General features: G+C 39.1%; 1 protein-coding gene across 1 annotated transcript; it reads left to right on the top strand.

The window, feature by feature from the left end:
- Positions 1-1,216: 1,216 nt before the first annotated feature.
- Positions 1,217-13,502, top strand: smyhc3 (slow myosin heavy chain 3). The gene is made up of 39 exons (XM_036589416.1): positions 1,217-1,429; positions 1,684-1,725; positions 1,877-2,085; positions 2,426-2,569; positions 2,659-2,815; positions 3,005-3,032; positions 3,176-3,278; positions 3,371-3,463; positions 3,571-3,634; positions 3,739-3,837; positions 3,955-4,058; positions 4,172-4,310; positions 4,598-4,716; positions 4,807-4,956; positions 5,090-5,260; positions 5,356-5,665; positions 5,780-5,856; positions 6,327-6,532; positions 6,903-7,026; positions 7,173-7,309; positions 7,401-7,656; positions 7,746-7,988; positions 8,070-8,246; positions 8,349-8,494; positions 8,579-8,669; positions 8,757-9,146; positions 9,233-9,359; positions 9,466-9,584; positions 9,677-9,873; positions 10,003-10,186; positions 10,467-10,632; positions 10,728-10,852; positions 11,216-11,524; positions 11,617-11,820; positions 11,918-12,214; positions 12,312-12,416; positions 12,756-12,851; positions 12,959-13,090; positions 13,385-13,502. The coding sequence occupies exons 3-39, from the start codon at positions 1,885-1,887 to the stop codon at positions 13,403-13,405; spliced, it is 5,811 nt and encodes a 1,936-aa protein (XP_036445309.1). The 5' UTR covers positions 1,217-1,429; positions 1,684-1,725; positions 1,877-1,884; the 3' UTR covers positions 13,406-13,502.
- The last annotated feature ends 764 nt before the right edge of the window (positions 13,503-14,266 follow it).

Below are 14,266 nucleotides of genomic sequence, written 5' to 3'. Positions count from 1 at the left end.
TTACATCATTCATGCTTGTCATGATGCATAAGATATATACAGTCGCCTGCAAAAGTTTGCATGCCCCTGGTCAAATGACAGTTTGTTGATTTTCTAAGTGAAAACAAATTAACATTTTTGACAGAGAACACACAGCTGCATATTTAAATTCCCAATAACTGGTTATTTGGTGAATTTAACATATTGGAAAAATATAAAACATAAAATGTGGCCTGTGCAGAGATTCTGTCACAATTTATGTTGTATGTTGTAAAATTTTCAGATTTGAAGAAAAATTTAAGTTTGTTCCTTGTAGTGGATGTGTTAACTTACTGTCATTTAGATAATCAACAAAACATGTAATTTGTCAGGGAGTTCAAACTTTTACATGCGATTGTAAGGGTCATCCAAATAAGCACCCTAACTACGAAGAAACCTTTTGATACAAACACACACACACACACATTTTCTAGGCTGCTTATCCTCCTGGGTCACGGGTGACTTTTTGATAAATGTAAAACATTGAATCAAGCAGTTCTGTGAGTAAAATATTTGCCCTTGTGAACAGCATCTCTAGAATAAAGGTCATACGCTCAAAAAGACAATGCATAAATGGATGGGGTCAGATCGTACATGCTGTTCTTCTCAATCACCGAAAAGCACTTGGCATGAATTTCACTTGGTTATCTTTGTCCTCAAGTGTAAAGGCAAGGAAACAATGCCGTTTCAACGCCACGGGGCAGAGTGAAGCATTCACACCAGCTGGGGAATGACCTTGGTTGTGCTTTACCACTCAGAGACAGACAGCTGATGCTGCTCTCATACGGGCAAAAAGCACCTGTGACAGCTTGAATACACAGACACTTTGTTAATCCTTCAATCTAAATAAACATGGTATAGGATAACTCAAAGAGGTCAACTAAAAATAACTCCCATCACTTTTTGCTACTTTTCTCCTTTAGTTTTCTTGAGGTAATCCACTTGGCTCCATACCGATTTCCTGGTTCTCAAATCCAATATATTCTATCAATATCCTAAAACAATATATCCATTTATAACTGCTAAAATCACTGCTACTTAAATTCTGAAATCACAGATTTAGTAACATTACATTTGAATACAAAATATTAACATACAGATAGCAAATGCATGCAATCCCCATTACTATCCATTTCAGACGTACTATCATGTCTCTGCATTTCTTTCCTCTTATGCATTACACAGTTGGCATGTGCATGGTTCTCTATTACCTCCCAGTGGACCCTTGCTGACATAAACTACAAGAACAAAAGAAACTGACCCCCCCACCATGCCGTCAGTAGTCGCACCAAACTGAGACACTACAATGCATCATATGGTGCCAGCAACCATATTTAGAGGACCCCTTGCATTATAAAAGGGCGAGAAGAGTGACAAACACAAGACTGGTTTTCAAGTGTGTCATCTATAGGTAAGCTGACAGGGAAGCCACAAACTCTCTAAACCCAAAGGGGAATGAAAAAACATTCTTGAGGATACTACTGATTTACAGCTGCAAAAGAATTTGTGCTTCATATGTAGTGTTAATAATGTTCATTTCATTTTAGAAATAATGCATGAGATTTTTAGGAGTACTGTATACTTTAGATGCATACTGAGCTGTAAAGGTTATGTGACATATACATTAAATTAAATGGTTTATATTTTCTGTTTGTGTGGCGTTAGGGCATTACACCATCACATTTCTGGAAAGGAGAAACAGCAGAAGTGAGTCACTTAAATGCTAGAATTGTCAAAGACAATTTTATAGATCCGTCTGTCCTCAGAATACACAATTTTGCTTTCTTCAGAAGAATATGTGGCTAATTTCATAACACTTAATAGTAGTGTAGTGTAATAATTCTTACAATAATCTCAGGGTGAAAGATGGGAGATGCTCAGATGGAGGAGTTTGGGGCTGCAGCCCCATTCCTGAGGAAGTCGGATAAGGAGCGTCTGGAAGCCCAAACTCGCCCCTTCGACATGAAGAAGGAATGCTTCGTCCCTGATCCAGAGGAGGAGTACATCAAGGCATCTATCATCGGTCGTGATGGTGACAAAGTCACTGCCGAAACATCTAAGGGAACGGTAAGGAAAATAAACAATCCTATAAGATATGATTGACACTTTAATTCAGTAAAATTATTCCTCCCTCACTCCTGAAACTAAATAGGCCATTTGTAACTGAAATGTAACTGCACAAAGGCTAAAGAGTTTTAAATAAATGCTTTAATAACATAGCAAATAACATTAACTAAATGAACAGTATTCACAAACTGAATGTAGGTGTGAAGTTTAATCTTAATTGAAAGGTTAAAAGCTTAATTGGTTAAATATATTCACATGGTCTCTATAATGTACAAGACTTTACAGGGATGTTGTGTTGAATCTGCTACACATATAAAATGTAACATACTTTTGTCCACAGACTGTGACTGTCAAGGAGGCTGATATTCACCCTCAAAACCCGCCAAAGTTCGATAAAATTGAGGACATGGCGATGTTCACCTTCCTGCACGAGCCTGCTGTGCTGTTTAACCTCAAAGAGCGTTACGCAGCCTGGATGATCTACGTGAGTTAGACACGTGTAGTTCTTGATCTATACAGCTCTTCTGTATGTGTGAAAAAATAGTGAACCTAGATTTCTCTCTCTGTTTGTAGACCTACTCTGGGCTTTTCTGTGTAACTGTCAACCCCTACAAGTGGCTGCCAGTGTACAACCAAGAAGTTGTCCTTGCCTACAGAGGGAAGAAGAGGAGTGAAGCTCCTCCTCACATCTTTTCTATCTCTGACAATGCCTACCAGTACATGCTTGCAGGTATTCATAAATTAATCAAAACAAGAACAAACACAGTTTGAGACCTTAAAAAAAATAAAGTATAAACTGCAACACTCCATTATCTCACAAAATAGTTCTTTTTAATCTTTAGTGTAATGGTTGTGGTTATAGTGATTCATCCTTTGTGAATTCAGTGACATTTATATACATACATATCTTTTATTTCAGATAGGGAAAACCAGTCTATTCTCATCACGTAAGTTTGTGTTTTATTACAGTAAGCTATATTTATCAATATATTTTGAATAGTTAATGAACATCTTCCTAAAATTACTCTATTACTATTGTTACAATTATTATTATTATAATATTATGACACATGTTCTGTATTGTACATAGTGGAGAATCTGGTGCTGGGAAAACTGTGAACACCAAGAGAGTCATCCAGTACTTTGCCAGCATTGCTGCTGGAGGTTTCAAGAGGGAAACCACTGATAAGAAGGTTGGAAAATCTATAGCTATTACATGGCTTCACTGGCCAATACATGGATAATTACTTTTCATAACAATATTTCCTTCTTGCTGTTTACCCAGGGTACTCTGGAGGATCAAATCATCCAGTGTAACCCTGCTTTGGAGGCTTTTGGTAATGCCAAGACCATCAGAAATGACAATTCCTCTCGTTTTGTGAGTGTTACAAAATGTTTACCGTTTTACTTTAGCAGGATTCAGCAGCCATATGTATCCTAATATTATGTGATACAATATTTAATTTATATCTACTTTTCTAACAGGGTAAGTTCATCCGAATCCACTTTGGTGCCACTGGAAAGCTTGCCTCTGCTGATATTGAGACTTGTAAGCATTCTTTCAGTCAACAAACTTAAACTTACATCCTCTTCCTTTTTCAAGATGTGAGTTCTTTTGGTAAATGGCTGTCCTGATTATGTTTGGTAATACAGATCTTTTGGAGAAGTCTCGTGTCACTTTTCAGCTTAAAGCTGAGAGAGACTACCACATCTTCTACCAGATCCTGTCTCAGAAGAAACCTGAGTTGCTAGGTCAGCAAGAAACATGTATAATAATTTCTTATTATTATAAAAATTTTAAAAACAGTACCCATAGCTCTGTTAGAAACAAATCTTAATAAAAGTATATGCATTGTCTCTTTCTCACAGAAATGCTGCTGATCACTGCTAATCCCTATGACTACGCCTACATCTCTCAAGGAGAGACCCAAGTGGCCTCTATTAATGATGCAGAGGAGCTGATGGCTACTGATGTACGTTTTGAAAGAGCTATCCATGTTCTCACATTGTCATCTGTATGACAGGGTTTTAAGATGAGAACCGATATACCTTTGATTTAATAGAGACATTGTATTTGTTGCTCTAGGAAGCATTTGATGTGTTGGGCTTCACCCAAGAGGAGAAGAACAGCATCTACAAGCTGACTGGTGCCATCATGCACTACGGCAACATGAAGTTTAAACAGAAGCAGAGAGAGGAGCAGGCTGAGGCAGACGGCACTGAGGGTAAGTATAAACTCAATCAGTAACCACAGAGTACTAAAGGTGGATTCACTTCATAAAAGTCATTAGTTTATTAACCTCTTAAAGTTCACAGAACCACTGGTATGGTAATTATGGTAATTATGGCACCATAATTACTGAATAATAAGCCTTAGGATGTAATAAAAATCACTGAGTTTAAGAGATTAATCAGCCAGCTCAGTGATGAGATATAACCAAAGTGTTACCTATTTTAATATGAGGAGGTCCTTTGCTGTTGAGTGGGCTTCATATTCTTTTTATTCGTCCAGATGCTGACAAATCAGCTTATCTGATGGGTCTGAACTCTGCCGATCTCATCAAGGCTCTGTGTCACCCAAGAGTCAAAGTAGGAAATGAGTGGGTCACCAAAGGACAGAATGTCCAACAGGTAAAATTTGCTTTAGGGCATATTGCATAGAACGTACAAAGAACTTTGTAATTCTGCTGTAACGCATAATTTGTCACTTTTATCTATCAGGTCTATTATGCTGTTGGTGCTCTGTCTAAGGCAGTGTATGAGAAGATGTTCCTTTGGATGGTTGTAAGAATTAACCAATCCCTGGACACCAAGCAACCCCGTCAATACTTCATTGGTGTGCTGGATATTGCTGGCTTTGAGATCTTTGATGTAAGTTCTTTCACTTTCTTTCAGCATACCACTCCCAGTATTTTATGAGTTTCATTTAAAGTACTGCAAAGTACAGTAAAGCATCCTGTAAATCACCTGTGCTAATATAATGCACACTGCATTTCTCCTCCAGTTCAACACCTTTGAGCAGTTGTGCATCAACTTTACTAATGAGAAGTTGCAGCAGTTTTTCAACCACCACATGTTTGTGCTGGAGCAAGAAGAGTACAAGAAGGAGGGCATTGAATGGGAGTTCATTGACTTTGGCATGGACTTACAAGCCTGTATTGATCTTATTGAAAAGGTGAATTAAAATTTATGAGATGTGAGAAAACAGCTTTATATGACAATGACAATTTGTCTGTATAAACTAAGACTTCTTTGTTCTTTTCTCTGTAGCCCATGGGTATCATGTCCATCCTTGAAGAGGAGTGCATGTTTCCCAAGGCCAGTGATTCCACATTCAAAGCTAAGCTTTATGACAATCACTTGGGAAAATCTGCTAACTTCCAGAAGCCCAGGATTGTGAAGGGTAAACCAGAGGCTCACTTTTCTCTGGTTCACTATGCTGGCACTGTTGACTACAACATCATTAACTGGCTGGTGAAGAACAAGGATCCCCTCAATGAAACTGTTGTGGGGTTGTATCAGAAGTCCACCATGAAACTGTTGGCTCTTCTGTTTGCAAATTATGCCGGTGCTGATTCAGGTATGTGAACTACAGTGGGAATGGCTTGCAATACTTTAGAAACAAGCAATTGCACTTAGGGTTTTTTTCTCAGGAGACAAAGGTACTTACTAATCACATATTGTGTCTTAACAGCCACAGAAGGTGGAGGAAAAGCAAAGGAAAAGAAGAAAAAGGGATCTTCTTTCCAGACTGTATCTGCCCTTCACAGGGTGAGATGAAGAGTTTTTGAATATGTTACAATCTATGCATGAATGAAAATTTTCACACGTCGATCATATGTATCGTCACCGTTTGGAAAAAAAAAAGAAAAACAAAAAACCCAAACAAAAAAACATGCATCTCCATTTTTTTCAATGTTTATTTTTCCTCATCATTTCAGCACACCAAATGTGCTTTACACTGTGTGAAAATTTCATGATGATTGGACCAACAGAACAATTTTGAAATAAAATCTATTTAAATTGACTTACATTAAGAGTAAGAACGCTTTTAAAAGATACTTGTTTTCTGTTGGACAGCAACGATATGCAAGTTGTGTTTATGCTGCCAACTTCAACATTTTGCAATTGCTGTAGAAAGCGTTAGATGTGATACACATCTAAACAGCCTAAATTGCTTGTGAATCACTGCCAAATCTGAAATTAATTTGGGCAATGTGCTGTATATGTTTTGTCTTCAGGAGAATCTGAACAAGCTGATGACCAACTTGAGATCAACTCATCCCCACTTTGTGCGCTGTATCATCCCAAATGAGACCAAGACCCCTGGGGCCATGGAGAACCCTCTTGTCATGCACCAGCTGCGCTGTAACGGTGTGCTGGAAGGCATCAGAATCTGCAGAAAGGGTTTCCCCAACAGGATTCTGTATGGTGACTTTAAACAAAGGTACAGTACAGTACTGGATCAATTCTAACTTTTTATTATGCTATTCTGCTGTACCTTTCATTACCCTTTATAAAGGAAAACGTAACTAGATAGCAACATATTAATGACCACTGACTATAAAATTAGCAGTGCCAGAACAGACACAATTACTTTTGTACAGGTTGCCAAAGTGAAAATACACTAAGGATGGACTGTACAAAATCATTAACAGCACATCCTGCACAGTTCTTGCTCACAAAATGGTCACTTGTACAGCAGTACATTTGAAAAATACAAAAAGTTGAAGAAATGAAAAGTATGATACATGAATGTGAAGCTGCACTTTTAATACAATCATGTGCACAGTTATTGCCTTATTTGATTTTTATAGATATCGCATCTTGAATCCTTCTGCCATCCCCGAGGGACAGTTTATTGACAGCAGAAAGGGAGCAGAAAAACTGCTGGGTTCCCTGGACATTGATCACAACCAGTACAAGTTTGGTCACACCAAGGTACTACTGTATAACGAACAGACAGAATGAAGGAAAAACAGATGTGTTCAGCATGTAACAATTTGGGCTATTTGTTCTATTGTGCTTGACCGGTTGAATAATGGTAAAAATAACACAACTGTTTTCTTATGATGTAAATCATAAAGGTATTCTTCAAGGCTGGGCTTCTGGGTACTCTTGAAGAGATGCGAGATGACCGCCTTGCTCTCATCATCACGGGTATTCAGGCCCGGTCTCGTGGTCTTCTCTCAAGAATTGAGTTCCAGAAGATTGTGGAGCGCCGGTAATGTTATGTTGCCTTATTCTTATACCTCATGAATACGAACTATTAAATAATTTAAAAATATATTCATATTTTCTGTGTCACATTTCAGAGACGCCTTGCTTGTGATCCAGTGGAATGTTCGTGCTTTCATGGGTGTCAAGAATTGGCCCTGGATGAAGCTTTATTTCAAAATTAAACCACTGCTAAGGTCTGCTGAAGCAGAAAAGGAGATGGCTAACATGAAGGAGGAATTCCTAAAGCTAAAAGAAGCATATGCCAAATCTGAAGCCCGCAGAAAAGAGCTTGAGGAGAAAATGGTTACACTTCTCCAAGAGAAAAATGACCTGCAACTCCAAGTTCAGGCTGTGAGTTTACAGTTATGACTGTGATATCTGACAACATTAAATACAGATATCTAACTGAACATATTAATTTATGATGTATACTTAAACAGGAGCAAGACAATCTTTGCGATGCTGAGGAACGATGTGAGGGTCTTATCAAAAACAAGATTCAACTTGAAGCTAAATGCAAAGAATTAACTGAGAGACTGGAGGATGAAGAAGAGATGAATGCAGAGTTGGTTGCAAAGAAGAGAAAACTAGAGGATGAATGTTCTGAGCTTAAGAAAGATATTGATGATCTTGAGCTAACCTTGGCCAAAGTGGAGAAGGAGAAACATGCCACTGAGAATAAGGTCTGTTCTTGCTGTTATCACTGGCATGCTTACTAAACACTGATTTGTATGATGGATAGCTTATTCTGTATCTCTTCTCAGGTTAAAAACCTGACAGAAGAAATGGCAGCCCTGGATGAAATCATTGCCAAGCTGACCAAGGAGAAGAAAGCTCTCCAGGAGGCCCATCAGCAAACACTAGATGACCTACAAAGCGAAGAGGACAAAGTCAATACTCTGACTAAGGCCAAAGCCAAGCTGGAGCAGCAAGTTGATGATGTCAGTAATTAATTTCATCATTCCAAATAATGCATAATTAAATACAGAAATATTGTGAATCCCATAAAAAACATAAAACCAAAAGCATTATTTCCTTTCCAGCTTGAGGGATCCTTGGAACAGGAAAAGAAGATCCGCATGGATCTTGAGAGGGCTAAGAGAAAGCTTGAGGGAGACTTAAAACTGACCCAAGAGAACGTCATGGACCTGGAAAATGACAAGCAACAGCTGGAGGAGAGGCTGAAAAAGTAGGTTTTTAATAATTGGCACAGAGTAAAAATGCCAGGATAAAACTTAAATGAACATCTATAATGTATTCTCATCCAAAACAGGAAAGATTTTGAAATCAGCCAACTCAATAGCAAGATTGAGGATGAGCAGGCAATGGCATCCCAGCTCCAAAAGAAACTGAAGGAGTTACAGGTGTTACTGCTATGTCACTGGTTTTACAGGCATATTTGATTTATTTACTTGAGCTTCCAATAGTTACTGTTGTACCATACATTCTAGGCCCGCATTGAAGAGCTTGAGGAAGAGCTGGAGGCAGAGAGAGCTGCCCGGGCAAAAGTTGAGAAACAGAGGGCAGACTTATCAAGAGAACTGGAAGAGATCAGCGAGAGGCTGGAGGAGGCTGGTGGAGCCACTGCTGCCCAGATAGAAATGAACAAGAAGAGAGAGGCTGAGTTCCAGAAACTGCGCAGAGACCTTGAAGAGGCCACTCTGCAACATGAAGCCACTGCTGCTACATTGAGGAAGAAAAATGCTGACAGTGTGGCTGATCTAGGAGAACAGATTGACAACCTTCAGCGTGTGAAGCAGAAGCTTGAAAAAGAGAAAAGTGAACTTAGACTTGAGCTGGATGATGTGGTTTCCAACATGGAGCAAATTGTCAAGGCCAAAGTAAGTACTCTGTCATTATTTTTCCTAAATTCTTATTTTTTCAGGTTTTTACTATCAAAGTATTGAATGTATGTTTTCTGTGCCAGACAAACCTGGAAAAAATGTGCAGGACTCTAGAGGACCAGATGACTGAGTACAGAACTAAATACGAGGAAGGACAACGCAGCATCAATGACTTGAGCATGCACAAAGCTAAACTCCAAACTGAGAATGGTAAAGACTAAGATGGTATATGTGGTGTGTAGGTGTGTACTAAGTATAAGTATATAACATACAGATATTTATCACAAAATATCACTGTGATCAACTTGTAATCAAGGTGAACTTTCAAGACAACTGGAAGAGAAGGATTCCTTGGTCTCCCAGCTGACCAGAGGCAAGCAGTCCTATACGCAACAAATTGAGGACCTCAAGAGACAACTTGAAGAGGAAGTGAAGGTATTTCTAGTATTTAAGTTACCAAATAATTTAACATGGTAACACGTTATGTGATCATATGCAGTCAACAAGATACTGCCTGTCTCTTACAGGCTAAGAATGCCCTGGCCCATGCAGTGCAGTCTGCTCGCCATGATTCTGACCTGCTTAGAGAGCAGTATGAGGAGGAGCAGGAAGCCAAGGCTGAGCTGCAACGTAGTCTCTCCAAAGCAAATTCTGAAGTGGCTCAGTGGAGAACCAAGTATGAAACTGATGCCATCCAGAGAACAGAGGAGCTGGAAGATGCAAAGTAAGAAATAAGAAATCCATTGTCAAATTTGCAAGTAGCAGATTTCCATTATGCAAAAGCATAAGGTTTTGAATTTTTAGAGTAAAAAAAATTTGAACAGCCTGAATTCAACACTGCCTTGCCTTTCAGGAAGAAACTTGCTCAGCGTCTGCAAGATGCAGAGGAAGCTGTGGAAGCTGTAAATGCCAAATGCTCCTCCCTGGAGAAGACCAAGCACAGACTGCAGAATGAGATTGAAGACCTCATGGTTGATGTAGAAAGATCCAATGCTGCTGCAGCTGCTCTGGACAAGAAACAAAGAAACTTTGACAAGGTGATGATGTACTATTCGTCTATATACTAGCTTCTACCTGCACAGAAGGTAAAAGCAGCTTTTTTCTTTTTTCATGGAAGTAATGTCCTGATGACTTCAGGCTATATGATGCTTACAAATTCATCTCCAGTGAATGGTGTATGGTAAATGTCATAAACTCCACTTGACTAGAAAGAAAATTGCAGGGAATGTTCCAAAGAAAACTGTTGCTCCTGTCTTTTTGTTAGTTAGTCACATGAAGCTAAAAGATCGTATATACATTTTTGTGTATGTGATATAGGTCCTTGCTGAATGGAAGCAAAAATATGAAGAGTCTCAGACTGAGTTAGAAAGTGCCCAAAAGGAGGCCCGATCTCTAAGCACTGAGCTGTTTAAACTGAAGAACTCTTATGAAGAGTCTCTGGATCATCTGGAGACCATGAAAAGGGAGAACAAGAACCTTCAAGGTAGCTATTTTTGGTACATTCTCTGGCACAGTGATGGATAATACATGTCCTACAAATAAATAACACTACCAAACATCATTACCTTTGTCAAACAGAGGAAATTTCTGATCTCACTGAGCAAATTGGAGAGACGGGAAAGAGCATCCATGAACTGGAGAAAACCCGTAAACAACTGGAACAGGAAAAGGCTGAGATTCAGTCTGCTCTGGAAGAGGCTGAGGTAGATTGACTGTATTTGGAGAAGACAAAAACATTCTACATATATACATACATTCTTAAAAAAGATGGTTCTTCAAGGGTTCTTCAATCAAGAAAATGTTTCTATATAGAACCATGAACGTTCAAAGAACCCTTGGCATGATTTAAGGGTTCTCTGCATCGTGAAATAGTTCTTCAGATTGATGGAGAATGTGCCGTAGATGGTTCTATATAGAAAAACCTAAACACCAAAAAGGGTTCCACTACTGTTACAAGGCAAAGAACCCTGTTTGGCACTGTACAGAACTCTTTTTGGCCAATGTAACCAAAGTTGAAGTAAATTATTGTTGACTTACTGTCACAATTTACAACTGTGTACTTATAGGCCTCCCTTGAGCATGAAGAAGGAAAGATCTTACGGGCTCAGCTGGAGTTCAATCAAGTGAAAGCTGATATTGAGCGTAAGCTGGCAGAGAAGGATGAAGAGATGGAGCAGTCCAAGAGGAACCAACAGAGAGTGGTGGACACCCTACAAAGCTCTCTGGAGTCTGAGACTCGCAGCAGGAACGAAGCCCTCAGGATAAAGAAGAAGATGGAGGGAGACCTTAATGAGATGGAGATCCAGCTCAGCCAGGCTAACAGGCAGGCAGCAGAGGCACAGAAGCAACTCAAGAGTCTCCATGGGCATCTGAAGGTAGGCCTGAAAACACACTATAGGAAGTAGTACTGCTAAAATCTCATCAGTTGTGAAATTCAACTGCTACATTGTGAACATTTACCTTCTAGGATGCCCAGCTCCAGCTGGACGATGCTCTCCGTGGTAATGATGATCTCAAAGAGAACATCGCTATTGTGGAGAGACGCAACAATCTGCTACAAGCTGAACTAGATGAGCTGAGATCTCTCGTCGAGCAGACCGAGAGAGGCCGGAAACTGGCAGAGCAGGAACTGCTGGATGTCAGTGAGAGGGTTCAGCTATTGCACTCTCAGGTAGTATACAGATTTATTTGTTGCTTAAATAAAAAGATGCAAGATTCATGGTGGGGAAAGTATAATATAAGTAATCTCTACTACAAACTATAAATAGAATACTAGTCTGCTGAACCAGAAGAAGAAACTGGAAGGTGACACTGCCCAGCTTCAGACTGAGGTAGAAGAGGCTGTCCAAGAGTGCAGGAATGCTGAGGAAAAGGCCAAAAAAGCCATCACTGATGCTGCCATGATGGCAGAGGAGCTGAAGAAGGAGCAGGACACCAGTGCTCACTTGGAGCGTATGAAGAAAAACATGGAGCAGACCATCAAGGACTTACAGCATCGTCTAGATGAAGCTGAGCAAATTGCTATGAAGGGTGGGAAAAAGCAGGTTCAGAAGCTGGAGGCCAGGGTTAGTAACTAAAATATTTCAGAAAAGTTTATAAACAAATAAAATTAGCATATTATTATAGGATGGACCTAAACATCAACTCAATTTTTTCTTGCAGGTGAGAGAGCTGGAAAATGAGGTGGAGATAGAACAGAGAAAGGCCAGTGACTCTGTGAAAGGAATTCGGAAATATGAAAGACGCATCAAGGAGCTCACTTACCAGGTAAGCCACTCCTTCTAGATGAAAAAGACAATAATTAAAGCTAATTTCATTAATGTACAAAGCGATTAAACTATGTCTAAACAATCAATTTTGAGTTGAGTTTTTGTCTATCTGAAAAACATCAGGGCAAAGACATTTGCATAGTTGAGCAAAAAAAAAGTAAGTGTATAATATAGTATGCATACAACAGCATGACTATCTACCATGGTTGCATACCATATGGTCTCCTCTGCCACCTTCAGCAGGCCTTGACTCAAAAGCACAGCAGGATCTGCTACATAAATTCCTTTAAGCTGCTGTATTTTTTACTAATTTTATCTTTTTATTTCTCTCTCACAGACTGAGGAGGATCGTAAAAATCTGGCCCGTCTTCAAGACTTGGTAGACAAACTGCAGCTGAAAGTCAAGTCCTACAAGAGAGCTGCAGAGGAAGCTGTAAGTAATAATTTAAACATCATGAACCTGCAATATTTTTCGCCATGATTAATCATATGTATCGTCACCTTTTCTCTGAATTCAAATACACATTGTTTATTTCACAGGAGGAGCAGGCCAATACTAATCTGACTAAGTTCCGCAAGATACAGCACGAGCTGGATGAGGCAGAGGAGAGGGCTGATATTGCAGAGTCTCAAGTCAACAAGCTAAGAGCCAAAAGCCGAGACACAAGCAAGGTGAGTGGGGCGACAAAGGTGATTAAATTAGCCAAGGAAAGACAATGCAAGATTACGAAAACAGGAGCAGTTATTTGATAAAACAACTTGCATTTGTATATCTGATGTTCAGCACATCAGATGTAACACATAAATAGAAACTGCTGGGCTTAAATAATGAAACATAAGAGTAACTGGCTGGACAAATTAAAGATATCAGCTCAAACAGTTGTTGAATGTTGAAATAGTATTACTGACAAAAAACAACTTTGACGTGTTTACATTTTCCTTTTCTTCCTTTTTTCCATCTTCCAGAAAGGACATGATGAAGAGTGAAGCTCTCATTTGAACCTTTCTCAAAAGCCTGTCTTCTGTGACTCTTCATGAGTTGCTTGCCTGTAGCCGGATGGAATAAAGTTCATGTGCAGTTGAACTCTTTGTCCTGCTGTTTATGTTGTCTGTGTGACATTACTACTACTCATCTCATCCCACACAACAGAGGTCTGATTTAAGTCTCAGTAGTCTAGTACTGTTAGTCTTTCTTTCATTAGTCCTGATACAGCTGTAGTATCGACCTGAAATGGTACCACATGTTAAGCCATCAGGTGCTTACTTCTGTATTCAGATTATCAAATACACGATACATGATGCACTTGCATACGAAACAGTGTGTTAGCCACTATATAGTAGACAGATTACAGGCACTGTTACTAGTATTTGCTAATAACAAGAAAAATATTACGTAGCTAACTAAGTGCATAGCACCCTTGATAGGCAGACTGCTTGGTACAAAAAAAAACAAAAAAAAACAAAAAAAAACAAGATGCCCATGAGCCTCATGTAGTATTGTGGTGAGCATACAAATATGCTAATTTTCCCTTATTTTCAGTAATTCAGTGTATACCTAGATTAGTGTATTTTGTGTTTTCATATGTAGTCAGGCAGCCCATCAGCCTGGAAAATGTATAAAAATGAGAATATTACTGTATATAAAAGGTCCAGAACATGTATGTAAAAAAATCTATGAAAAACATCCTAGAAATTCTTAAAGTTATTTATGTTTTGAGCACATGAATATTTAATGTAACAAGAGGTGCAGAATCACTGAGCAACATAAACTGCACCTGCAGCCTATGGCATGTGCAGCTGTGCTTGTTGGTTGAAGAGAGAAGCTGCAGAACAAATTCAAATCTTCAT

This window comes from Colossoma macropomum, unplaced genomic scaffold (genome assembly GCF_904425465.1).
Source record: "Colossoma macropomum unplaced genomic scaffold, Colossoma_macropomum, whole genome shotgun sequence".
Lineage (NCBI taxonomy): Eukaryota > Metazoa > Chordata > Actinopteri > Characiformes > Serrasalmidae > Colossoma > Colossoma macropomum.
This window is presented reverse-complemented; position numbering and strand designations above follow the sequence as displayed.

What these genes read in the sequence shown, in the direction of transcription:
- smyhc3 (XM_036589416.1), top strand. Translation starts at nt 1,885, where the DNA reads ATGGGAGATGCTCAGATGGAGGAGTTTGGGGCTGCAGCCCCATTCCTG. An exon ending in CTACCAGTACATGCTTGCAG is followed by an intron (nt 2,816 to 3,004) that starts GTATTCATAAAT and finishes CTTTTATTTCAG; the next exon opens with ATAGGGAAAACCAGTCTATT. An exon ending in AAGGACAGAATGTCCAACAG is followed by an intron (nt 4,717 to 4,806) that starts GTAAAATTTGCT and finishes TTTATCTATCAG; the next exon opens with GTCTATTATGCTGTTGGTGC.